A 27,469-nucleotide genomic window follows, 5' to 3' on the forward strand; every position below is an offset into this window, starting at 1 on the left:
TTGATGTTGTTTTTGGGTAGTTTTATTTTTTGTAAATAGATATTGTTTAAATATATTTTTGGGATGAAAGGGGCAGATATAAGATTTTTTTCTTCTTTCTGCTGCCTTTCATTTTATTGACTTGTATATTTTTGCTATTGTATATAATTGTTTTGCTTTTAATTAAATGAATAAATATGTGCTAACACACAGCAGATACTTACAGGCATAATAATGTAAACAAACTCAGTCGACCTTGTAAGGACTTCAAATTTAATAAACCTAGCATGTTTTGGTTGGATGATATGGGCTTTGATTGGGTGTTATTACTCAGTACTACAGTAGCTTGGCAAAGTGCTCACATGCCTGTTTTTACTAACATTTTGTCAGAATGCAATCACCAACCTGTATATATTTCCTTGGGATTTTGTGATAGACCTAGTAGTAGTAGTAGTACTTTACCTTTACAGCAGAAAGGAAACTATACATTTCAGTGGGGTTTGTTTATACACAAAATTGTAAAAAGTGTGGCATGTACTACATTCATAACCATTTTCTCTGATTCCCCCAAATACCTTTCCCATGTCAATCGTGTTGGTTGTAGCTTCAAGTTTATGTGATGCAGGGACTGCAGCTTATAGTGTAGTTAAAAGCACTGCCATTCTGAGAGCTGAAATGGGATGAGTTAAATCCAATCATAGACATGTCAAAATGATCTAGTCAAACACTACTGTAGACCTAAAACAAGAGGAATGACCTGTTAATTGATATTCGGAGATGCTCATTGTAGAGAATTATACAGAATTGTAAGAACCAATCACACAATTCTGCTTTTCATGGTAGTGTTTCTTTTTATTTGTCATTGTAGAATAGAGGTGGATCCATGACGACAGAAAAAAAAAGTGGTTTAATAACTTTGTAAATTGAGTAGTAACCAAATATTTAAATTGGGAATAATTCAGACAAACACAAATCAGCATAATGTAAGATTAAACAAAACAAAATAAAATAAACTAAGGCTGATTTAAATGAATATGGGGACATTAGTAGTGGTATCAGCACAAAAAAGTTGAAATATAACCCAAATTCAGATTGAAGCCCTTCATTGCAATGCAAGTCAATCATATTTGCCATCAGTGGCCAATTTCTTAAAGCACTTCAGGACTCTTTGTTAAAGCAGGATGAATAAAAACAACCTAAGCCTAAAAAAACTAAGAAAAGTGGCCTGAATGTGAACATCAAACTGCTTCCTTTCCCCATCTATCGATCGCAATCACAACAAAAGTTGTTGTTTTTTTTCTCCAGTGTACATTGTCTTTACGGTCAACAGGTATTCACAGCCCAGGTTTCACAATTTATTTTACCAAGTAAACGTCCAGATCTATGGTTATAAGACATGATTGAAAATGCAGCTTTGTAAGACGTTCTCCATGAATAAATGGAACTGGATAAAAGCAGTATGTGGCAAAAGCTGTGGATTTAGGACAGAAAAGGGGCCACAGTTCCCTCTCACAAAACACAATAATGGATTAATCTAATCTGAGACCAAACTAAAACCTAGATGTAATATAGCTGCTTGTATAGAGCTTGTAAAGTGAAACAAGAGAGCAAATACAAAAGTCATGATGAAACCATTAGAATAAAAGAAAAAATACAAATGTACACATTCCTTCACAATAAAAGGCTTGCAGCCAGTGGCAGATACATTGCATGACGCCTTAGACTGATCAGCAAGCACAATGTTAGTTACAAACAAGGCAGGATTAACCTTGCATAACAGAGCAGTGTTCTTACTTAATATGGCTTGTAAGGTATTTGACCAGCATTAAATAAAGAACCATGTCAGTAAGCAATGCAATGTTTAAAAAAAAGAGAGAGAGAGAAGAATAAGCATTACATGTGGCTAAGATTGAACAATTTCATTGGAATTATTGCATTTTGGACAAGAGCATATAACTATTCCAAAGTAGCTCGGCTGTAGCTCTCCCGTCTGCTGACGTAATTAAATGAGTGCACAGCTTCAGGGATGCATGTATGAAATTTGTAGTCAGCACTTGTCATAAATCTCCATCAGCTCAATGAGAGGCTAGAACCTCCTCGCCTTACAGCGACAGACATATTTAGATACAATCCCTATACATTCTAGTGGTTACATTGGTTAATTAAAAAAAAAAACAACAAAAAAAAAACTCTCCAACGTCACTAAGCATGTGAACCTGTAGTTATAGACATGCATAAACACCAGGTGGAGTGTATGAGACAGATTGCACTCACAACTAAAAGCCTTTAATAATTAAAAACCTTAATGCGATTATTTTTTACATTGTATACAAAATTGGCACACACTAATAAGCAAAAGCAGGTTAATAAGCTTGTTACAAAAGATACAAAAAGAACCAAAGTATAATTGTGGAAGTGTGGCTCACTTGAAGAGTATATTGACAGAAAAAAAAAAAACAAGAACCAAAATGAAGCTGAGGCCAGACTTATCCAACGTTCTCCGATTCAGGACTGTCTATTTTTTGTTTTTCTTTAGGAAGGAAGGTGTGCGGAACTTCTTTTTCTTTTTGGAGGGGGATTTGCTGGGAGACTCCTCTCCCTCCTGGTCCCCAGCGTCAGCGGCCTCCTCCCCGTCAGCTGCCTCTGTGGTGGCAGCTGCTGGGGTGGAGTCTTCGACGAGCAGAGCCGGAGCCTCGGAGGGGTCGTCAGGGGTTAAATCTGGAAGGGTCTGTCTCAGGGTGGCTGCATCACTCTCATCCTTAAAGGTTTGTTCAGGCAATGACTCTGATGGGGGGGGAAAGGGAGAGTTACAGAACGCTAAAAACAAACTGATGGTTATGCGACAGTAAAGTATCAGCAAGTCACTTCCTGGTTAAACGGTGAAATCCATACAATTTGCTACATGAAAAGGACCAACTCCATAAAGAAACTAGCGGTTTGAGTCTAAATAAAAGTCGCTCACTCCCACAAGTGACATTCTATCGAAAACCATAAGAGTGTAGGATAAACACACACTATAATAACTCACTTCACAGTCAGTGTACCTCAAAACAAAGTCAAGAACGCTCCATTAAAATCATAAATATATTACAAAGATCTCCTTCAGAAGTGCCAATAAGCAACATAACAGACTAAACAATCGCCAGTATTTCTTCTTTCTGACATTAAAACTTGTGCACATGTTTCTTGTTTGTTTTACCTTCACTTAAACAGGGAAATCTTAATGACTGCAGTTCTCTTGTTCATTTGTACCCTGTGTACAAACAGAATAAAGTGGAAAAAGAACAAAACAAGCACTGGTGAAAGTCCAAAGACTTAACAATGTTTCAATATTTAAAAAATAAAATAAAAACAACAACACGCACAAGTCAACTCTGGAGCCATTCTCATTAATCGCTCATTAGTCATTCAAGTAGTCATGAATTATAAAATCACAAAAGACCGTATGTAGGTTACGCATTAAAAGCGCCAGGAGTTAAGAATTTGAGTTCACCATTTTTTTTTTTTTTGTCGTCTGTTTTTTAAACTCAACCAATCTGTTGGAGTGCAGAAGTTCTCAGGAAAATATACATGATAAACTAGCACCAAGTGATATTTTTTATATATATTTAAAGATGTACTTCTGCAGTCGATAGGTGTAAAACTTTACAAGTATCTAGTTTGTGCAACAGTCTGACAAAAATACGATGACATGAGATTTTAGCACCGTTTTCCTGAGGGTGGGGAGGAATAAAGAATATCTGTCTTTTGTCTCCAATGAAAGCTTCATGAATCACAAACTTTAAGTAGTGTAGAATATTGGTAGTTTTTATGAATCCAGTTGGCTCTCATGCCAAAAAAGCAATGTAATATTTGTAATTATATTACAAGCATTATAATTAACATGAACTTAGTTTTTATCTGGCCTGACTAACAGACTTTATTTTCTACACTGCATAAACATTTCTTTATTTCGTAATTTAGTTTGTTTGTGTAATTAGTTCCATTTTGTCTGAACTTAATGCGTAATGTTATGCCGAGTTTGATGAAGTACAATTTGAATTTCATTTTTTTAAACAATTTTCTATATTTGAATAAACATTTAAGAGGAGATTTGACAAGACGGAATCAGGGAAACGTCATATTTTAAGGCATTTCACTGTTCTTCAACTGCAATATACTTTTTTTTCAAATCAAATTCAATGAGACTTAATTTTGAATAGCTGATGTCACTACTGACTAAAATATTTTTTTCCATACTGAGCAGCCCAATTTGTAGATGAGATTGTCTGTATGCAAGAACATATATATAAATAAAAGGTCTATAAAGCTCTATTTTTGAAGAAGTGAAGTCTAAACCATGAAAAGCAATTTTTCTGTCAATCCATCCATAACCCCATTCAAAAATACTTCAGACAGACATCTGTTGCATCCAGATGGTCAGCTTGAAAACAACAAACAGCATCCACAACAGTCCCAAAAGCTGCCAGACAACAACAACAACGACATTATTCTTTTTTAGTATAGCCCATGCGAAAGAGGGAGACCAGTATGAAACAGGACCATAGAGAGCTTTTAGCAGCGTCTTCATTCAACAACTCGAGTCAGTCAGAACAGCGATAAGATCAAACACCACAGACAGACAGACACTGGAGACCAGGTTTCAAGCTAAACCGACAGCAGCCAGTTTGGTTGGAAAGCTTCACTCAAAGCACTGCTGTACCTGGTAAAGGACACGCCTGCAGGACAGACAACATTTCAACACATTTTAAACCACTGAAAGATTGTTTTTAATGAGACAGAAATATACATTTAAAGAATGTGCTTATGTGCAAGAAAGGTTGGTTAATTTCACAGTGAGTAGTTGTCAGGAGGAAAAGAGGTTATCTAACACAAAAGAGTGAGCTGGCTGTGAGGTTTACTTCATGAGTGTCGCTCCACAATACCAATTTAAAAGATGTAAGGAAAAAATACGCTTTTTTTTTTTTGCCGTGGTGACATACTTTTTCTAAATAATACTAATAAAAAATAAACAGGAAGACACAGGAAGAGAGAGGAGCTCTGAAATAACCCCCACCAAGCCCAAATTAGAAATTCAGAGGAGAAAGAATAGTCACAAACCCCAACAAACAGGTTAGTTTGGACAAAGAACCAAGTCTGCTACTGAAGCCATGCAAAGAAAAACAGGGTAAATGAGCAAACATAAACATGGAGAGGTGAACAATAACTAGGAGGGTGGCGAGGAGGTGGAACAGTACATACTTACTATGGCAACAGGTACTCTTTTGTATTTCCATCTCCTGATTGTAAACGCAGCCACAAAGAAGAAAAAGCACAAGTAGAAACAAATGTCTATGCAGATCAAACCACAAGCAACATGGTAAATAAAATAAAATAAAAAAAACAAAAAAAAATTGGAGAAAATAACTGAAGATCGAAAAGAACAAAAGAAAAGGGGGGACCATTTTTGGAAGACCCCAAAACAGATGGAGAATGGCAGTGAGAGGAGAGACTGTACAGAGACGTTAAAACATTTCTGTATCAGATTACACCAGTAATCAGAAGCTGTATAATAAAGAGACAAATTAAGTTTTATTTTTACAGCCAGTTCCAGTATCATCACTGATGATGCTGATAAAGGTGTAATCCAACAGTAATAAAGACCAAGAGGGATAACAATAATCAAGCAGTAAAATTCCTGTTTGAAATATTCCCCGCTGCTTTTCTCAGCAGGGAATATTGCTGAGAATAATTTGCAAATGTGCACATTCTTATGCACATTTGCATAAAAATTTTATTGAGAAAAATCAACTCCTCTTGGGCTTTTATTAAAGAAACACAAACCTTGTAGTAGTAGTATTAAAGAGCACAACAAACCCAAAGAGAGAAGGGGCAGGTGCAGAGACAGGAGCCTCCACAATCCATTTGTAAGTCCTGAACACCAGAGCTGAGAGAAACAAACCCCATGCCAAACCAAGCGACTTTGTTAACGCCGTCAGGCTAACATACCTTCTTCTGCTCTGACAGGAGTACTCGGTGGAGTGGTTGTGGGTTTTGGGTCTTTGTCATCCTCCTCAGCCTCTACTTGTTGCTCTGGATCTGAAAGAAACATCCCCAATAAGAAGCCACTCAGAGCATTTACAGTTCTAGTCACATTTGTTGGCAGCCCTGACAAAGGTGTGTAAAATAAGCTCATCTTTTATTGCAACAGAGTGAGTGGTTTTGGGTCTTTCTGTTGATCATATGCTTACTGAAAGATCATACAAGCAGCCCTTTTTTGGGTTTCTACTACAGAGAACTCCAACAAGGTTCTTCTTAAAATAGCAAGATCGTATCATTTTGGTAAAAATAATAAAAACGATGGCTTATTTTTTCACCTCACTGAAAAAATGTAGTTACATTTTTCTTAAACTGTCATTGTGACATTATTTTACTACAACACAATCTTAAGCCATTTCACACATCCTTACCACTTGCTGCCATTAAATGTGGCTTGAACTGTAAGAACAAAACTTTAAAGAGAATTCATTTCTTTTAATTTATAAATGCCAAAAAAACATTGTCAATCAGCTTGTTTCAATACAAAAGAGGGAGGACAACATAAGGACTCAAAAACCAGGAGAAAGACAAAAACCAAAAACACACAAACAAATAACAGCAAAATATTTCAAACATTTCCTACAAAAGCAGAACTAAAACTCCAAAACCAGTTTCAAAAGATTATGTTATGGAAATAAGAAGGGACATATGACAACATAAAAAAAAAAAAAAAAAAAGACGTTGGCAAGAAGAAAAAGAGTCCATTTATTTTCGGAGTAGGTGGGTTTAACAAGTTTTCTCTGATGTCTAATAATCTGATTGGATGACCAAACTCAGGAACAGCTTCTTCACATTTCACTACAAAAGGACTTTTATTACACCAGGAGAGAAGAACTCCAAGCATCCTCTCTCCTCGGCTTCGTCCAATCAAACTGCAAAGAAGGATCAAATGTGCCAAAGCTTTGATGCCTTTTGTCAAGACATCAGAGATGGGCATTCAGGGGAGTAAAAGGGACCCAAAACAACCAAGCAGAGCCTTCGGAGATGAAATGCGGGAAAGGAGAGAGCTTGCACACGATGAAACAATAGCAGCAGCAGACTCCAATCCCTCAGAGAGAGGATAGGAAACAGCAGGCAGGAATTCCCAGATTCCCAGTGAGGTGGTAAGTAGTAAGACAAGCCCGGGATGAGCAGGGAAGGGAGAGAGGAAGGCCAGAGCTTTTTTGGGATGTCTCCGTTTCATCTGGTGTACCTGCGGCCCAATCTCCCTCTGCCGCTTCCACATCCGGCGGGTTCTTGATGAGGGCTCGCACCACAGCGCTGTGGAACTCCTTGTGTGGGGAATCAGGAGTCGACAACACCTCATCTCCTGCTGAAAGCTCATCATCTGCTACCGTCGCTGCAGAATCGGCGCGGCTGCAATCAGGCTGGGAGGCAGGAGGCCCATCAGAAGAAGCTGGAGGCTGGGTTTCCTCCAAGCTGGACGAATCAGTAGGATGAAGAGTAGTGGACAATGTGGTTTGACCCGATGGTACGGCTTCTGGCTCTGGTCTGGGTGCGTTGGAGATTGATCCTTTAATACTGTTCTTCTGTTGTTGCACTGTAAATCCATGTTTTTGCATGTTGGTGTGGAGAGATGACATAGTTTGGCCATTCTGAACAATGAGGTTGAACAAAGTAATTATATTTTATTAAGCAAAGGTTAAAACTCTAGTTGAATAAAAAAAAACGTACCCATTTGTAATATGCTTCTTTAGGACACCAGTCACATAAAGAAGTGTAATTTGTGTCACTAAACGGCACACAGTGAGTTCCTTTAATCATATTTTCAAATTTATTCACACTCACTGAACACTCATTTGAGAAAATAGTGAAACTCACAATCCCAACAACATATACAGTTTTGGGGGGTGTCAAACATGTCTAAGTGTAGTTTATAGTGACAATGATAAATCTGAATTATTTCATGATACGAAATTTATCAGGATAAATAGTCCTGTCGCTATAAGCAATAAATCAATCACATGATGGATTAAAACAAACTAAAATTTGTATTTGCATAATTTATAGTTTCTCTTTCTACCAAAAACTGGATGATAAAAGTCTTCAGTCTGGTACATTTGTCTCAATGAGCCCTTATTTTCAAAGGACAATTTTGTCTACAGAAAGTTCATAATTCATTTTATTTGTCGATTCTGTTGCAATGTTAATTTATTTTGAATGTTTAAAATGTCTTCCAGTTCCAGTGTCAAATGGTCATTAGAATTTAAAGTTTATTGAGTTTTGAGAAAATGTTCTTGCATTATTATGTTATTATCATTATTTTATTTGAAAATGGTCACACAGTAACAATATTACCGTTTATCGCAATGACGTCTGGTATAACTTATAGTCCAACAAAATTTGTTATTGTGACTGGACCAGCAATAAATGATGAGCTGTAAATGATAAGATGAATGCCCTGCAGTTTTAAAGGATTTAATTAAAGAGCATAAATAACGAGTGATTGCAGAAGTCACTGATTTGTAAGGAACTCATTATCTAAAACATAAAAGTTGTAGATAAGCTTTCATTTATATCAGAAAATAATTTTTCACAGTTAAAAAAAAAGTTAACTATGGTTACAGAATTATTTTTTTGTTTCACTTGGAGATAACCATTCAAAAGATGTTAGTGTGGTCTGCCTCCCATGGCACATTTACCTTCACCTCCTTTCTGTTTCTGCTCCACTTCCCGGCGGTATTCTTCCAGCTCCTGGTCGGTTAGCTTATTGAAGGGGTTCGGACCAGTCTTGCTCACAATAACCTTGGGTTGGTACTCCTTCTCAATAATGGCCTTGGATGCGGTCACCAGCTCACCCTTCAAGACACACAAGTGAGAAAAAGAATTCGGCATCAGAAGTTGGGGTCGTTCTGAGTACAGCTAGGGTCTGCAGAACCAGAAGGCTGGAAACAGAGTTTGAGAAGTGGCAGTCAGTAACAATCAGCAGCTTCTGTGGCTAAAGTTAGCCTAAAGCTAGTTTCCAATATAAAGAGACAATCATACATATCAGTTCTTGTGCAAAAATCATGAGCTACATCGACTGAAATGTAACTTTTGGTTTATAATGATGAGGATTTTTAGGACAAAAGAACTTGATTCTGAGTACTACAAGTCTAAGCGTCCCTAGTGTCAGCAACAAGCACTGCTTTAAGCAACAGATGTAGACAATGAGACAGCATATTTCCCATACAACCATTTTGATTACTTGTCCAGAGTCCAAAACATTTCAGACTTCAATACAGATATTCAATTTCTCACCAGAAAAAAAAAAGAAAGAAAAATCACAGAGAGAGCTTCAATAAGAAGAATGTTTTTAAGAAGGGTGTTAGGAAAGGAGTCACCCGTTGAGACTGAACAACTAATCAAAATGCTTTAGATGTGGGCATCCCCTGGACCAAATTTATGCTGAAATCAGTATCAAACTAAAAACCTTTTTTTGCATAAAGTTTAAAGTGGATTAGTAAACAGTCCAAACATTTAAGCTTCACTCAGTCAAGATACCTTGAGCTTCTCTAAGTAAGTTGTCATAATCAAAAGGGGGGAAAAAGGAGTGGTGATAGTCAAGGAAATTTGTATATGAAATTGAAAAGTTTGAGAATAACTTACAACTGCAAAAAATACAAAAATAAAATAGCTTTTTGCTCTGATTCAGCAGATTCCAGATCCATGCACCAATTTAGTGTCAATTCTCTTGATAATTATTTCTCAGAAGAGTCATTATAGAAAATCGCTTCATGTGTTTTCAACCCAAACATGAACAAGATTTGCAAGCAAAAATTTAACTTTACACATTTTAATATTGTCTTTCGTTGTTATTTTTAAGCCAGAATACTTAAGCAATTCTTAAGGCATCCAACAAATTTTTGCCCCCCAGTGTAACTTTACTCCAGTACCAAATTTGGACCAAAGTTGCCCGGACTTGTGTATCCCACTACAGGGTCAAATAGATTTGTGATTGGAGCAGTAAGTACCTTTCTAATTGTTTTAGCAGGACTATAGGACCCCTCGGACACATCAAGGCCATCAATAGTGTCTGTACAGTCAGACAGAGGGGCATCCTGCAATAGCAAACCATGTAAAGGGGGGGGAGCACAATCGAGTACATCCAAATAAGCAGTCTGTCAAGCAGTCACACTCACACAACAGGGGGAAAGAGTACAGCAACATCCCACAGAACATATTCTTAAGCAGAACAAAGAAAACTTTTTAATCTTGAAGATTAAGCAGTTCTGCAGGATTTTTCTTTAGCAAGTCAAAACGTTGCTCAATTTCTAGGGGGTCCTCATTTTAGCTAACAATATGTAAACTGACTTTGCACTGTTGCGTTTATAGATATAGTGCCTTGCAGAAGTATCCAAACCGCTTGAGCCATTTCACATGTTCTTATGTTAATTTTTTATGTATTTTATCAGGAGTGTGTGGGATAAACCAACATAAAGTAGCTAATAATTGAACTGAAGTGAAAGGAAAAATAGATACAATGTTTTTCTTTTTCTCAAAGTAAAAATCTGAACTGTGTAGTGGGTAGTCTTTTAAACCCACTAAGGCCAATAGACAAAAATAAAATCTTATGCAACCTGTTGCCTTTGAAAGCATCCTAAATTATAAAGAGAGTCCACTGGAGTGCAAGTTAATCCCTTTCGAAATACATTTGTTTGAGAAGGCCTATAGGTTCACTACAGAACATTAGTGAACAAACTGTCAAAGACCACAGAACACAGGAAAAGGTCATGGATAAAGTTGTGGAAAACCTGCTAGATGCTGGAAAACACTCAAGACTGGGGCAGAGGGTCATCTCAAGTTAGGACAGCAGCACTAAACTGCATGGCTTGTGTCAAAGTGTATGGCGTTACAATGGCCTAGTCCAAACCTACAAACAATAGACTGCTGCAGGCAGGACAGTTTTTTTTTTTTGGGGGGGGGGGGGGGGGGGGGGGGTTCTCCGCAGATGCTCTCCATCCAATCTAATGGAATTTGAGCGATTTTACAAAGAAGAATTAATATCAAACTCAGATGCTACCTTTTATGAATCACTTCCCTTCCACTTCATCATTGTTCACTTCGTTGTGTTGGTCTGTCAGATAAATTCCCAATAAAATACACCAAGACTTGTGGCTGTAACATTAAAAAATGTGCAAATTTGAAGGGCTACGAATACCTTTTCAAAGCACCTGCACACCCAAGCATACTAAAACCACTTGAGGGAAGTACATGCACACAGGAACCATTGTAGAAAAATGGAGTCAAGTTATGAAAAGCATGGCAGCAGAGAAAGTGGTAGCCATTATTATCATGCTTTTCAAACTGTCAACACAAGATGATGGTCAACGCTGGTTGGGGTATAGGAGACTATTGGTCATGCCTCATAAGATGTCACTACTATTGCACTGACTTGAACCTAAAAATCTAAAGACATAAAGAGGATAAAGTCCAATTCCCCTCCAGGAAAATGAAAAGGAAATGGCAAAAACATTCACAGCATCTTGAACACGAGCCATGCAAACAGAACCAATGAGTCAAGTCTTCATGTTATGAATTCTTTCCAAACCATGAGGGGAAAACCTTGCACATGCATAAGAAAAATAAAGAGAACTGTTGCTTAGTTACTACAGGACCTTTTGTTTAGTATATCAAAACTAGAAACTCTAAAGGTAGTAAATGTAGCTGTGATGCTCAAAAGACAGAACAATTTTGCTAAATAAATAAAATTGGGTATGAAAATGGACGCATTCTGAGCTGGCAGAAATATGGAAACCAAATTATGTTTACCTTTCCCACACATTACTCACCTGCAAGAACGACAATCTCTGTGATCAAAGAATAATGTCATAATTATGAAGTCCCCCACATCCTAACAACAACACAGAGGACTTTTTGTTGTCTAATTAGGAAATAATTTTAGTAATTAATATTAAAATATTGGAATTAACTGATTTTAAAGTTTTTTTCAATGCAGCTCAGTGTCCAGAACAACTTCATGCGCATTGTTCTGATATTGTTTTGATTCAGACATGCCTCCTGACCTGGATTGAGAGTATTGGAAAATTTGCTTTTAAGTTGTCTTAAAGGACAAGTGATTCAAACCATATTCATTAGCATCAAGTCCAGGTCAGGAAAGTTACAGCAGCGAAGCATGGAGGCGTTAACATCATACACTGACCTGGTTAAAGGTCCGTTCCACCACAGTGCCAGCACACAGAACCTGAGACTGGGGTCCTGCAGTCTTTATGTCCTGCAGGTTCTGCTCCCGGATCTAACAATCAAACAAAAATACATTTTTTATATGGTTAGAGTGAAACATATCTTGTTGTAGAGTTTCAAATATTCAAATGAGGCGACATTTAACTACACAAAAACACTACAATACCTTATTCCTCATTTCCAGGACTTCCTTTGGGTCGGTGTTCAGTGGGATAAACTGATTGGCTACTCCAGCCTGGCGAAGGCTTTCTTCTTTAGTCCACTGTAAACACGATGTAAAGTGTTAAACAGTTAAAACAGGGACACCGAATGGCAAGAAAAAATAAAATAAAACTAGCACAAAAATATATGTAGACATAACTCAATGCAGGCTTTACAAATCATGCAAAATAAAATAAAAAAATCCACAAAGTTTGATGACTTACTTTTTAAAGTGAGTCAATGATGATGAAGGTTTAGGTAGGTTTTAACATGTTTTATTTTTATGATCCTAGAAAATCTAGGATATTTTTTGAGGATTACTGCATGCAAATAATTAGGCACAAGTGGGAATCAGTTACCTACCCATCACATCAGCTGTTCTTAAATATCATCTTAATGACGTTGTAAGAATTTTTGTTCTTTATGCAGCACGAGGCAGAGCATTAAATACATTACTTTTGATTCAGGAGAGTATTTGGATATCTTATCTTTTTCTTTCCTTATTTTAATATCTTCATGTATTATTGATTGAAAAGTATCTTGGCTACTGGAAACTAAGGAGAGACAGCAGGACATGCAACTTTTCATTTAAATTTGTGTTGGTTTTTTTCACCCATTGGGTAAATAGGTTTCATAACACTTTATGAAATATTTACTAATGAAAGTAGTAGAGGTCACATATAATGGAATGCAGATAATGACAATACACATGGAGTTAAAATGCTTAGTTATTTCTTAGTTTTTCTAAGAGTAGGCTTAATTCCAATCACAAAAACTAGCAATATCACTACTTTTTGAATTCTGAAATTGTACTAAAATTGTTTTTGTACTTTTTATGGCCACAATAATATTTGTGGTAGTGTATTCACATTAACTTCTACAAACCAGGAACAAAATTAGCACCAAATGTTTTGAAATGCTCCAGACTGAAAAATATGTAAAGATGTTTACATACAGGTATCAGACCAGAACCTACAAATCCTGGAATCTGAGTTTTAATCTCATATCTGAGCAAATAAGTCTTGTTCATTAATTTATGAAAGTAAGAACCTCTGAAAATAATAATAATAATAATGGGGCCGTGGTATACAAGTGATGCTTGTTTCAAGACACCAGATTTATCGGCTTATATGGTGGGGTTTGCCTGTCTGCATTATTTCATTAATTCGACTAAGAAAATTTCTGCTCCTGAATCCACTTTATGAAAAAATTATAATATGATTTATCACTGTTGTTTTGTAACAATGGAAGTCATTTGTCATCATCATTGATCTACCATTTAAACTAAAACCAAACAGAATTACACTGAAAATCAACTGAAGACAAATAACAGCATGGGTCAACAAGAAGAAAAAAAAAAGGGCTGGGGCAGTGTGGGGAGATGTGAGGGCTGAGTGGCTGTGAGTGGTGGAGAGGTGAGAGGTGGCTGGGTGGCTGACTGAGACGATGAGGCTGGCTTACGAAGCGAGAGTGGCAGTGAGGGGTGAGCTGGCATCACCAAAGTCATTTTCCAGGCTGATACACAACAAGGACAACAGAGATAAGAAAGAAACACACCCGAGAACACTCGGATATTTTGGGACAAATGGGAGCTACCATCACAACGCTAAAAACAAAGAACATCCTCTTTGCACAGGATGAAATCTTTCACAACCCTGTGCTGAGTTTATCAAATTTGTGTAAACTTGGTAATGCTCAGAGTGATTAAAAGGGAAATTATTCATCCATTTCTAGCATTAAACGGAATGAGCAGCAAATGAAGATATAACACCAACTTTCATGCCACCTAGTGAACTATTTTAACGTAAGCATGTAACTTGCAGTGGGGAGCAAAATCTCATGACTTCATTCCTGTGTTTACTCCAAGTTCGGTTGCATGGTTGCCAAACCAGAAGAGGAGGGGGGGAGCTAGATGAGGAAAAGGTGCTGGATGGGTACAGCAGGGTTGGGTTGGTTGAGTATGAGATGAACATGTAAAGATGATATACTCACTGAGAAAGAGTCTCACAACATAACATTTCCTACTTTCCCAACAGGAGATAGTTGATTCAAAAAGTCAAGTCAGATTTTATTATGTCTTTTATGTTGTTTTTTTTTTTCTTAAAACAAATTTAATCATGCAGGCACTGAAGATTTTATAGAAGCCGCTTTTCAGAATAAAACTAAAACCAAAAATTAGACAAAAAAAAAATTAGAGGCAAAATAAACTAGGAGTAGCAAGAAAAAATGAATAAGCAGGTTGCACTGAAGCTTTTTTATATAGCACCCCAACAAATACTGGAACCCCCGCTATAGATGTGTAAAAACACCTTCCTCTTATTGTAGAAGTACAATTTACACTGAAAAACCAACCTGTGACTAACTTGATCACCTGGAAAATTGATGCCAATCTTAAGATTTTTTAACAACTAAAAGTAGTGAGAATTAAACTAGAACTGTGAGTTTCTTTGCAACAAACACTCCAGGTACGTCTTGGTTGAAACAAAAGACAAATGGGGGAGAAAATGACTCATGGCAAGTATTAAGTGCCAAGTATGGTGGAAGATCTGTGATGCTGTGGGAAGTTTTTATCTTGTGAAGGCCCCAAGACTGTTTTATAGTGTATTCAATCATGAACTTGTTGACCTTCTTGAATAGAGATCATGGAAAAATTTGAAATAGGCTCAGAACAATGCTCCAGAACATTTAGCCAAAGCAACACAGATATAGGCTGCCACACACAAGTCAATCTTTTTCTATGACTATATAGGTCTAGAGACCATAAACCTGTAGAAACCCTGTGAACTAAACTAAGTAGTGCACGAAAAAGGAACAGCAGCAGCTTTGGGCAATCTAGTGATTTCCTAAAAGATTGTCCCCCCCCCTGTCTCTCTAGTATCCAAAATAAATAAACATTTATGGGTAAATTAAAAAATAAATACTTCTGTGTGAGAACAGATGATTTTATTTGAAGGCTCTTCATACATCTTTACCAGAGGTGCCAAAAGCTTTGTAAGGTGATAAAGCTACAACTTTCAGTTTCAATTCATATTTTTGTCACTATTCCAGAAAAAAATAAATATTCTCAGAGGCATGCCCCGTTCCATTGGTTCCTTGAAAAATGGATTAAAGACTCATCTTTACAGCAAAGCGACGTGCGTCTTCAGCAAATCTAGATTCTCCTGATTTTAAATAATAGTTGGATTCATTTTTAAGAAACAGAAAAAGTCAGCATCAAGATGCAAAGAAAAAAAAAATTGTTGCCCTGAGGATGAGCGATTGTGTGGTGAGCAGCAACATCCCTGTCTTGCTGCATTCACCTGCCTACCTGAGGACTCATGCCACACCCCTGCTGCTCGCTCCTCTGGGAAAAACATCAACATGTACAATGCATTTCACAACAACACATGCTGTGGGGCATGCTGTGGGCAGCTGGCCCGGCATCGTGAAGCTTTTCGAGACCAGAAGGAAACAAAGAGTCAAGTGTGCAGTCTTAGAAAGGTGGTTTGGTAGGTGTACTTCACTTGCAGCAGAAACGAAACACAAAAGTCCAACAGTAATTAGACACTGGTTTTTACAGAGGTAGATTGTGGGTCACCAGGTTTTTTAATGAAAGTTTATGACATAATTAACCATCAATTGATATTCAAGCTTTACTTTTCCATTTTAGTCTCCCCACTCCCTCAGGATGCCGAACAGCTACCCAATGCTACCAAGAAGGTAGCTGTAAATTCTATACTATGAACAATAAGGTAGGCACAGACCAAGCAGTTGGTTATACAGCTTGGCACGCAGACACCGGACGAGAGAGACTGCAGCAAGGGTTTGACGTGATCGTGTGTTATGTTCGTCCACACCTTAGGCTTCGACTTGGGGCTGGTGCCGTCGGGCCCGTCCTCGTAGGGCTCGTCGGGCCGGCTGCCGGCATTGACCCAGCGGGTCTTGTCGCGCTGGCCGCGCTGGAAGCTGTGTTTCAGCGGGGAGCGAGCGCCTGAGTCGCTGTCCTCCCCATAGGAGTAACTGCCGTGGGCGGAGGAAGCGAGCTCCGCGTCACTGTACTTTTTACCTTTGTCTCGCAGAGCCGGGCAGCGGTAAGGATAGCCCGTCCTGTAGCCCTGGAGACATGGAGAAAACAGCAGGAGTTAGAAGTTGATCCTGTGAACATTTATAAAAATATATATATATACACAGACCCATTCAATAAGTTAGAATACTATAGAAAAGTACATTTATTTCAGTAACTCCATCACCACATAAAACACTTTAAATAGATTAGAGAGAGACCGATGTCTTAGCGAATTTATTTGTTCTAGCAGTTAATGAAAAAATATTAAAATTTTAATATTACATCACACCAACTAAAAATATGTTTTCAAAAACATATTGCAAGTATTAAACATATATGCATGTGTTTAATACTTGCTTAAAAGTTATATTCAAAAGGTACTTTTAATCTGACAAAAGAGACTCATTGGGACATACAGTATGTTCCAATTTATTGAATATGAATGCAGAATTTTTGAGAAATCAAAGTAAAATGTGATACTTCAAATATAAAAGGATGTAAAAAAAAAAAAAAAAAAAAAGAAAGAAAAAGTATGAAGTGCATTATTATCTAGAAGTGTTGATTTTTCCCCCCATATTTTACACAACAAAACTCAACCATTTTTTCCAGTATCCATTAGCTTGACCTGCCTGTGCTAGCACAACAAATTTGTACCATTCCTGAATACCATTCAGGTATATAATAATATAAACACCAGGTTTGAGCAGTATGCGCACATTGTTCTTACCAAATTGTCGAGCATTCTCATGAGAGCCTCAAACTCCTGCTCCCCGATTTGCCACTTGGGGTGTGTTGACGACCCGTCACCTGCTGGCTCAGGGACACGTGGCCTTGATTTATACTTAGCAGGATCCAGCATTACCAGATTGTCGGGCCCTCCAGCGCTGGCCAGTGTTCGCACCTGAAAAACATTGAGGAATACAAGGAGACAAACCACAGACAGATCCAGAGCAGAGAGAAAAATGAACGGGGAAAAAAAGGTGGAAAGTAGGACGTAAACAGCAAGGATGTGCAGCAAACAGCAACAAGAAGAAAGGAGGGGTTTTGGGGAGACAATAGATAATGGTAGTTGTTATGGAAGATGAGGACAAATAAAAACCTAAATGAATTTGATGTCTCATTTGTTCAAATGTAATCTATCAGATAAAGTAACTTTACAGGCCTCAGGTTAGACATACCTGGATTTCACAGGCAGTCACCAGGTTGTGGATGTAATAGAAAGCCTCCTCCACTGTTTCTCCAACTGACACCAAGCCATGATTCCTGAGGATGAGAACCTGAAAGAAAGACAAAAACATCTAAGTCACATAGCCCAAGATTTGCTCGACTTATTTTCGCTTTCACGTCCTGGAGGTACCTTGCTCTTCGGCCCAAGAGACTTCTGTATGAGACCTCTTTCTTCATCATCCACCAATATGCCGTGGTAATCATGATAGCTCACTTCCCCGAGGGACAGAGCTTCAGGTGAGATAGGCAACAGCCCACATTTCATGGCTGACACCTGCAGAAGAAGCACAGAGTGTCATGAAACATCTCGATAGCTATAGGCAGTACGTTGCTCATTAAAGACATCGTGTGAGCTTACCGCTGCACCTGCCGCTGTGTGTATATGTACAATACACTTGACATCAGGCCGTGCAGCATAGATGGCGGAGTGGAGCATGAAGCCAGCCTGATTGACCCCCAGGTTGGTGCTTCCTCGGTCTACAATCTCACCTTGAAGATCAATCTTTACCTGAAAGTGATTCAACATGAAGGATGCTCAAAGTTGTCTTATGGACTTCTTTCACTCAGTACCTCAAAATGTGAGGAAAACAACATATGTGAAGTTGTTTAAAAATATTGAAATTCTAATAAATGTCTACAGTGACTCTTACCAAACTAGAGGCAGTGACTTCACTGTAAAGGAGCCCAAAGGGAACAATGAGGAAGCGTTCCTGGTCTGAGTTCACTCTGACCTACAGAACAAAAGATGTGCAAGTTAAGTTATAATTTATTATTCCCGATCCAATCCCAACAATCCCAGGAAGGTGCTGTACTCTTTGCAAAGTCTTGACTAAAATGGTTAATCAAAACTGTAACATTTTAGTTACTGTTTTATTTTGTGTTTAAATATAAACATCACTTGTAGCTTTCTGAAATGGATAAAAAACTACTCTTCAAATAATATGGAAGTCATTATTTAAATAAACTTCTAGAGAATATTTACTTGCCTACAACTTACCTACTTAACTCTATATTTTACTATTTTGAAAACCAACGCATGGAAATTAATGAGGCTTTTATGTGAAATTCCTACTTTGTGTAATCCTAGTATCAAGATAATTTGAGATGGAATCCATTTGTTTTTCTTAAAGCCCAAGCAAATCAAAGTTACCACAACTAAAACTTTACATACTGTACATGCAAATTAATTCCAATCTACATTTATTCAGTAATCTGCTGGGTTAATAAAATTGTTCAAGGAGCACCGTTTTATTCCATGTGAGAGGAATCTTACTGTCAGGTGGTTATAGATGAGCTCAGACCATCCGAACAAGTCAGCGAGCCGGTAGAAAGCAGCCAGTTTGCAGCGGAGAAGCTTCTCGCCCTTGTCGTAGGAAATGGAGTCTGAGCCTCGCAGATCATTGACTGGCGTCACCATTCCCAAACCTACGGAGAGAAATAGGCAGCATGCAAAGATTGCAATCAGTTACAAAACTACTTTATTTAATTCAGTGCAGTTTCAGCTCTCAAGGTACTTTACATAACATAAGTCAATTATACACACTGTAATAAAAAACTCTGCAGACAAGCTCCATTTTTATGCAAATTGATGTTAGGAGGCTCTGCCATGTACAACACTAAAAGAAACAAGGAAAACAACTTATTATGCTTAGTGAAACACAGCTGGTGTCATTGTCCTGCAGTTAACTATGCCATACTCCGCATTACTCATTGTGAGTGCAGACATAGCAGTGCTGAGGTCAGAAAGTCCTCTACAATCACTCATTCCTGCTTACTCATGTTGAGCGCTGCCATGCCTCCTTGTGGTGCAGCTGGGTACATGGAAGGCATGCTGGTGGTCATGAAGTCTGCGATCTGCTGCAAGGCCAACAGACTGGTGGGCGTCTTCCCCTTCTTCAGCTGATCCTGGATCATCGTCTCCAACTCTTCACAAAAAGCCTGTCAGTTGAGTACAAAGAAGATGGTTTTAAAGTTGCCAGCTTGTGCATTACAGTAAATTTTAATATTCCCCGATTGATCTGATTGGCAGGGAGTGTAACTAGACTGACGGGGCTCTGAAGGATCATGGAGACCCTCTTTCTCTGCTCCATCATATTGAAGTCCTGCCGCAGGTCCGGCGCCATGTTTCTCTCCCTCTGGTACTCGGGGCTGCTCTCATCCACCCGGTCGAAGTACCGCTCCTTGTGTGGGACGGTGGTGGGAGGGGGGGCCGTCACCACCCCGGCACCTGACTCGCCGTTCATCCTGAGTTGGCCTCCTGCAGCAAGAACGGAGAAGACAAGGCTTAACATTTTCTATTGCTGCGTCATAAACATTGTTGCGTGTCATCACATAATAAAATATGAGAGATTAACCAGAGTCTCTTTAGGGATGAGACAATATTTTTCCGATTTTTGAGTAAGTACACAGCTGAACACTAAACTAAACCATTCTTAGCAAGCTTTCAAAGATTAATGCTTTTTTTTCTACACACATGCTGGGTATATTTTCTTATGTTTGTGTGCAGATAAAAGGAATTAACAACGTAGGGTTGGACTAGATTCTTTGATTCTAAACACTGCATAAAAAAGGATTGTGCAATAAAAGAAAATCCATCCTGGCAAACAGTCGAGTTCCTTCACTATTTTCAGGACATACAGGCTCCCAATTTCATAGCAAATTTCTCATTTCATAGCAAATCTTACACTGATAGGTAAGATTTTCCTAGTAAATTGAAATAAAAAAATTATATTTGAGACATCCGCTTTTCCTTGCAGAGTCCCAGGGGAGCTGGTGCCCATCTCCAGCTGTCATTGGTAGAGAGGCGGGGTATACCACTGACAGGATGCCAGTCTTTCACAAAGTCAATGAACCCACTCCCTCTCCTACTTCCTGCCATACTCATGCAGTTGCTTTCTCTAGTTCACAGAGGTTCTGATTGATTCCTCTATGAACTAGACAAGCTAGTTTAGCATAGCTGATCAATGATTGGCAAAGAAACTCCACAAAAATCACAAAGCAAGATTTAATCACTCCAGCGCAGTAGTTCTTTACCAGTTGGCTGTTTTTTTATGTCATGGCATTGACTTTACTAATCTACTGTAAGCAAAGGAATGAATAATTTATAAACATTATCTACTCCATTTGTTCACTGCTGAAAAACGATCCCCCAAAGAAAACAGCGAGCAAGCGAAGGGCAGATAAAAGACAAATTAAAGGTGGAGATCTGGTCCATTTCCTGATAACTGCCGAGTGTTGGAGTAGATCAGTGGTCTCCACCCGTCTGTCACAGTACAGCCAACTCAAGTTTCGACTCCAGCTGGACACAGGCAGACTTTGCAAGAGAAAAAACGCAAGCGAGTATTCACAGAGGCTGAGGCAGCCCATTAGTCTGCATCAATACAAATGTTCAGCCACAACTCCCAGTGCAACTGCTGGCCCGACTCGAAGCATGCAGCATCACTGTGGGAACCGACAGAACCGCTCGGTGTTTCTGTCTGTTTCCATCAATGTTCAAACAAAACCAATAAAAATCAACTGTCTCTTTGCATCTTGGTTCAGAATACAGCAAAATTAATATTAGTAGACAGTTGAGGTGATGTATCCCTGTGATACTATTTTACTAGTGGTTCTAGTTATAATCCAATAATATAAGTAAATCCACAAGTACCAATGCTTTCACATAAACACTCAAATGTAGTTTAAAAATCAGATTTAACAATGTCTGACAGCCTTGAAGTTGAATCCAACAGCCAAAGCGACTCAACAACCCTGCAGTGTCTGCAGTTTGTGTCAGCCTGATTCCTACTGTAGGGTCCTAATGCTTCCGGACTCTCTGTCAGATCTAATTCACTTTGTTGTAGATTGCCTTAAAACCACATGCTGAGCTTGCTGTTGGTCGTTCATGTTTGTGTTTCTATAGCAGCAGAAAGACGAAACATCTGAGTCCAGAGAAAAATCCAAACTAAAGAAGCAACACAACCCAAACAGATACAACAATCAAGATATTCTATTAAACGCTTTGTGTGTGTAAACTACAGTGGATTTATTTAGACAGTTGGAAAAGACAAATGTGAACAGATTCAATAATCTACACTCTTATAAAAAATAAAATCAACCAAACAAGGCTAAAGAAACCTTTGTGTAGATTTCATAGAGTATAATAAAAATTACTTTGTCAATTACTTTGTGCGAAGAAAATAAAATACACCAACTTCCTTTATTAATAACTAATGACAGTCAGATTTTAGATGCAAACAGGATCCACTCAAGGCTAATGAAAAAGTATAGGAACTTTCATAATCAATGATAGATGTTGCTTAGAAGTGCTTTACTTCAGTCAGTTTGTTCATTATGTTTTCTCGAAGTATGTAAACAAGCAGTTAAACATTAACATCATGCATTTTTTACAGTTTAGCAATGCACCAAAAGCACTCAATAAGAAACTACAACACAGAAATACATTACATACAGTTAAACTGGTAAAAACAACAACAGGAATCGTGTGGTCCTCAAAGAAACAACTTTGAGGTTATAAGCCAAACACACACACTGAAACATAATTAGGTCATTCCATAAGCATCTTCCAATCAATCTGTTCACATTAAATTCCTGCTGCGCTCACTGACACCAACTGATTACATCTGGCTCTGATGCAAGAGACAACATTAATGTTTCCAGCCAATGTTAACAATGGCTGACACAAACACGATTTCAAGGTTGATTATTTTTTGTCGACAGCTTAGCAGTAAAAGAGCCACAGAGACAGGAAGTGTTCTCCAACTATGTCAAAGGCTGTCGTTTCAACAGAATCCCCTTTTCTCCACAGAAATGTAGGCCCTTTGTACTCGATGAGCCTCTGCTCCTGTTGAGAGTGCAGTCGCCATGGAAACCAAAATTATTACCATAGAAACACAAGACATCCCTTTTAAAGATTACTGTTACGTAAGAAAAGCAGCAGGCTAACATCACACGGCAAGCAAACCAGATTCCCAAGGATGACAACCTTTCAACAAGTCTGTTAGTCATTTCATATTAAAATCATGTCACGGACTCATTGAGAGAAAACTGAAAGCATCTGAGGATGAATGGATTCTGCAGACTATCAAAACTTTAATTTACCCAACCACTCATCAGTGAGAAAGAACTCCCTAAACAGGGCTACAAGACAGAATGACTATTTATTTTTATAGCAATAGAAGAGGGAACTAACTTCTTTGTCCCAGACAACTATGCATATTATGTACACAATGTTTCTTCAACGGATCAGATAAAAATCCTAATTGAATATACCCAAAGTTTTGCCCTGATTCCATTTAATAAAGATTCACACTAGCTTTTGTTAGTCTTATTAACTCATTTATTACAGTGTTGTGGTCATGTTCCAGTTCAGTCACTGATAAAAAAAATGTATGTTCAGGAAGTCTTTTGGTAGTGACCGGTATTTTGTCCACATAGCTCTCTTCTGCATGGACTCACTTCTCCTGAACAGCTTTACATAGTGAAGCAGTGATAGGACTCGCTGATAATTTGGCTCATAAGCTGGCTTTTCTGGTGGTTCCAGTTAATCACGTGGGCAAAAGTTACAGAAAATTTGATCTACTTCATAACTTTAAAGGTGTTGCTTTATTTGCCTAAATACTAAAGTCTAATGTTTTAGCAGCTTGCTGAGTTGAGTTCAGGTCTCTGCCCAGTCAACTGGGCACATCACATCAGAAGTCAATAGGCTTAATTTTACTGTAAACGTCAGCATGAAAGTTTAAATCACAGACTGGACATCAACTTCAGAACTTGGTGATATTTCTTGTTAGTGAATTATATTTTATTGTCCCATTATTGTAGAAGTAACAGGACTCTGTTCATGCAGTTCCAATTAATTATGCAGAGAACATTTGCAGAGAAGTCTGTTTTCCCACAACTTTGACAAACAGACGTCTGCATTGAAAACAAATTCTCCAAATTTGGACTGAATGTCCAAAAGATCCATCAAATCCTCTCCAAAAACATGCCATTGGAGTGACTAAGTGAAGAGATCATCATAACACACGTTTAAGAACCGAGCTAAAAGTGTTGTTAGAGTTTCAATGCATACTGGTCTTATAAGCCGTTTTTAATATCCAACTAAAGGCCACAAACAAGACACATCTAAAGATCTCTGTGCTGGATGCCTTTCATTAGAGGAACAGAAGAACAGCAGACACTCATGTGATTCTATGACAACAGATTCTCCATGTCTCCATAACCACCACAAACAAAAATTGGTGTGAATTTAACACCATGTCAAGCAGGGTCTCATTACGTGCTCTAAACTGTAATTAGTGTACACAGATAAGTCTATTGTTGACATGCCGAGACAACAGGCAAACTTGAACTAGATTTAAGAGAGTGAGGCAACAACATGTGCTTATTACTGCCGTCACTGATCCAAACACTGGTAAGTAGCAATTTCTTTTCCTCAGGATGAGTAAAATAGAATGTGGCCTTCATGTATGAAAACTGCTCTATAATTAAAGACTGAATGATGTTTTTTTATTTGCAAATAACTGAGAAATTCAGTATGCCATATATGAATGTGTTTGCTGCTAAACATGATGCACATCAACCCCACAACCAAAAGCAAAGACTTTGTGAAGACTCTAGCTAAAGCTGGTAAATGTGATTATCTACTGGTAAATTAGTTCTATATCAAGACAGGGTCAAAGGCCACTCAGTGAAGAAGATTCCATTGCACTCAGGGAGTAAAGATTTTGATTTTTGACGAAATGTCCTGGGGTCTGATGAAACTAAAACTGAAGAAAAAGACAAAGGTTGCATGACTGAGAACATTTCAACTGCAAAGAGAAATAATGAAACTGCAACGTACAAGAATCCCCTTAAAGACCAAATGATACTCATTCCTAGTTGCCATCAAATTAATAAAAAATAAACAAATCAGAAGTCATCCTTGCTACATTTAGCAAATAAGACAGAATATCCCTATAAAAAGCCACTGAAATTATTTTTCATTCATGATTTGAGGCAAAACAAACCACCTGCTTCAATATAATAATAATGAAAAAAATGAATGAATTAACAAGACATGCCTGGTGAGGGAGGGGTAGTGGATGATGGGAATTACATCTCGCAAAAAAGCAATTTATAAATTATGTATCAGAAGAGTTTTGCAGTAGTTATGAGCATCAATGGCTCATCTGACAAATGAAAAATGAAATACGGAATGGATTTTTTTTAATGCACCAAGTAACAATTATATTTTCATAAAACACAACCTCCATTTTTTTTTTCAAATTTAAAACACCTTTTTTGCTCAAGTTTTTGTGACGACACATCTCATTCTGTTGTTTAAATTAAGAGAGAATAAAATGTTTCCTATACGCTAAAGGGAAAAAAAACTGCATGGGAAATGCATCATCTGTTCTTCAGTCCAGCCACAGACAGAGAAACAGTAAATACTCATATGATTCTATGGCAGCGACTGGAGCCATCTCGGACACATGGTTCTCTAATAAAACACATCATCCCTGGTACAGTCTCCCTAAATCCACTAGCAGTTTCAGACTGCTATTACTGTGTCATTCTGTTTTGTAGCTTGTAACAAAAATAGAATAGTATATTGATTGTTAAAAGAAGCTTCAGTGAGTGGGTGCTGTGGCATGACAGCTTCCTTACCATAAGAACTGCTTCAAGCAGACACAGTTAAATGAGTATTTGGACAGGAAGGAAGGAGAGAGTAATATAGTAAAAACAGGGCAGAAAAATGAGGAACACATTTTCAGCTGCACTGCAGTTGAGGGTGTGGAAAGTGCGAGTTAAACAAACATAGCGCCTGCAACTACAACCAGTGTGTACATGTAGTAATTGAGTTTGTGTTGAGGGTGGTAGCACAGAACCAGAGTCACAGAACCGAGCCCTGTCCTTTGGGAGGTTTGGTTGTTCTAACAGAATTACCAGAACCAGAAAGTATTTACTTCGGTCTTTACAGTTTGGCTTTGCAACATCTCTCACAGCAGAATGGCGAACATACTTCTAAAAAGGGCTACACAATATTGGGAAACCGTAAAGCTGCAATATCATTGTTAAATAATGTGATTTGCTATATTTCACCATGTTCTGGTTTCTTCCCCATAAAATATTACAAAATGTGCCTTCTTGATCACTAAAATATATCCAGTCTGAGAGTGCATGGCTGAGAAAAGGCACCCCAAATGGACAAATATATCAATGAAAGAAAGGAAAAAAATCTCAATGTGGCACTAAATTACAATTAAACAATCCAACAGATATTGGACCCAAGTAAGTCATTTCCAATTGTGATTTCTATGTGCTGGTATGCTGAATAAATTGGGCAGTTCCACCTCTCAGTGAAATCCACAAAATGTAATAAATCTATGTTCATGATCACTGATGGATCCAGTGCATTCATAATGTCAATATGTAAGCCTCATCGTCAGGCTTCAAAACACACTAAAATTGTCAAATTCATTGGATTACACAAGCTGCATTTGTTCAGAAAACTTCATAAACTTATTATGTTACCAGTGGAGTAATAACAGCTTTAATATTCCAACAAAATAATCATAATTTAATAATACAAATAACTTATTATTAAAGTGCCTGTTAAACATGCTAAAGGTGTTTATACCTTTTGCCATGGAAATCAATGAACTGACATTGGTCATTTTTGCACAACCCGTTCTTTACAAATCTAATGTTGTCCAAATTTAAATCAGTCTAATTGGATTTGATTAAGCTGTTGTTCTTTTTTTTTTTTTTTTTTTTACCTTGTATGCATTTATAAAAAAAATAAAAAGTACAACTATCAGCTCCCCATATGGACGTTCCTCTAATATTACTCGCAACACAGCTGAACAAAACGGGATTTGCACACCCATCGTTGGGGAGGAGGGACATACTCCCCAGAGGAGCATTTATACAAAAACACACCTACAGCAGCGAGACCACGAGAAATGCAAAAATAATGCAACTACACTGAAGGCCTGCTCTGGTAGCAAGAGCTAACGACGCTTAAAGCGAAAGACCTCGGGCCCAAAGTGTCCTCCCTGGCTGCTTTCCAGACACTAAGGCGACTCAGAGAAGGTGAATCATTTAAATCGAAAGAAAAAAAACGCAAAGGTCGACGTTTGGTATCGGATAATTTGCAGAAATGGCTCTGTTTAGACTCCCCCGCAACACATTAGCCAAGCATAGATCACCACTGCAAATACATACAGCCAGATTTCTGCAGACAAAAAAAAAAAAAACACGGACAAAATTGCACATAACAAGCCAAGCATGCCCCATATTTACTTACCCTCTATTTAATACGGTGGCGAAATTAAAACAAAAGCCGAGCAAAGACTGACCGAGGGTTCTCCTTGTTTTTCTCCCCTCCCCTGGTGCTTTCAGAGTGGGTTTATCTCCGCTCCCGTCCGTCCTCCCCCGCCCATGAACCTTCATGCCACTAGGGTGCGGCATGCACTAATCCCTGGCTCTCTATTGGTCAGTTTAAACCACGTGACGTTGCCAGTTTTAGTGATTGGAGGGTAAACTATGAGCCTGCCTCTGAAATGCATCGTGCATTATGGACTCTTTCTCCTTATATTTCCATAATAACATACAACAACAATCTTGGTGCAACATAATATTTGTCTAGAGTGACAAAACAGAATAATAAAGAACTAGGATTTTGATGAAATTGAATTTTTAGTACATACTTAAATTAATGTATTTTGAAAGCAAAGGATATTTACCCAACCCACTGACAATACCTCATATCAT

At 38.1% G+C, this 27,469-nt stretch overlaps 1 protein-coding gene across 24 annotated transcripts; it reads right to left on the bottom strand.

The window, feature by feature from the left end:
- Positions 1 to 807: 807 nt before the first annotated feature.
- On the bottom strand, positions 808 to 27,148 carry add1 (adducin 1 (alpha)). 24 transcript variants are annotated; one of them, XM_028024526.1, is made up of 20 exons: positions 27,003 to 27,148; positions 19,762 to 19,970; positions 19,489 to 19,651; positions 18,987 to 19,138; positions 18,364 to 18,444; positions 18,072 to 18,221; positions 17,844 to 17,987; positions 17,665 to 17,763; positions 17,214 to 17,387; positions 16,185 to 16,535; positions 12,407 to 12,502; positions 12,200 to 12,292; positions 11,829 to 11,846; positions 10,011 to 10,097; positions 8,700 to 8,856; positions 7,250 to 7,597; positions 5,968 to 6,057; positions 4,682 to 4,697; positions 3,179 to 3,232; positions 2,631 to 2,763 (listed from the first exon to the last, which is right to left on the bottom strand). In XM_028024526.1, exons 2-19 carry the CDS (start codon positions 19,954 to 19,956, stop codon positions 3,181 to 3,183), a joined length of 2,466 nt encoding a protein of 821 aa, XP_027880327.1. In that variant the 5' UTR covers positions 19,957 to 19,970; positions 27,003 to 27,148; the 3' UTR covers positions 2,631 to 2,763; positions 3,179 to 3,180. The 24 variants fall into 24 exon arrangements, 17 of the variants coding, with proteins under 17 accessions (XP_027880322.1, XP_027880320.1, XP_027880324.1 ...); XR_003596405.1 differs by lacking the exon at positions 4,682 to 4,697 and adding an exon at positions 5,225 to 5,258 and having other exon boundaries at positions 2,664 to 2,763; XR_003596406.1 differs by lacking the exon at positions 4,682 to 4,697 and adding an exon at positions 5,221 to 5,258 and having other exon boundaries at positions 2,721 to 2,763.
- Positions 27,149 to 27,469: the final 321 nt, after the last annotated feature.

The sequence above is a fragment of the Xiphophorus couchianus genome, chromosome 8 (assembly GCF_001444195.1).
Source record: "Xiphophorus couchianus chromosome 8, X_couchianus-1.0, whole genome shotgun sequence".
In the NCBI taxonomy this organism is placed as follows: Eukaryota; Metazoa; Chordata; class Actinopteri; order Cyprinodontiformes; family Poeciliidae; genus Xiphophorus; species Xiphophorus couchianus.

Excerpts from the sequence above, each read along its gene's own strand:
- add1 (XM_028024519.1), bottom strand. The coding sequence starts at position 19,956 with ATGAACGGCGAGTCAGGTGCCGGGGTGGTGACGGCCCCCCCTCCCACC. Across the intron at positions 17,388-17,664 it reads TGACTGCCTGTGAAATCCAG|GTGCGAACACTGGCCAGCGC; the intron begins GTATGTCTAACC and ends AATGTTTTTCAG. Across the intron at positions 6,058-7,249 it reads AGAGGGAGATTGGGCCGCAG|ATCCAGAGCAACAAGTAGAG; the intron begins GTACACCAGATG and ends TGTTTCTTTCAG.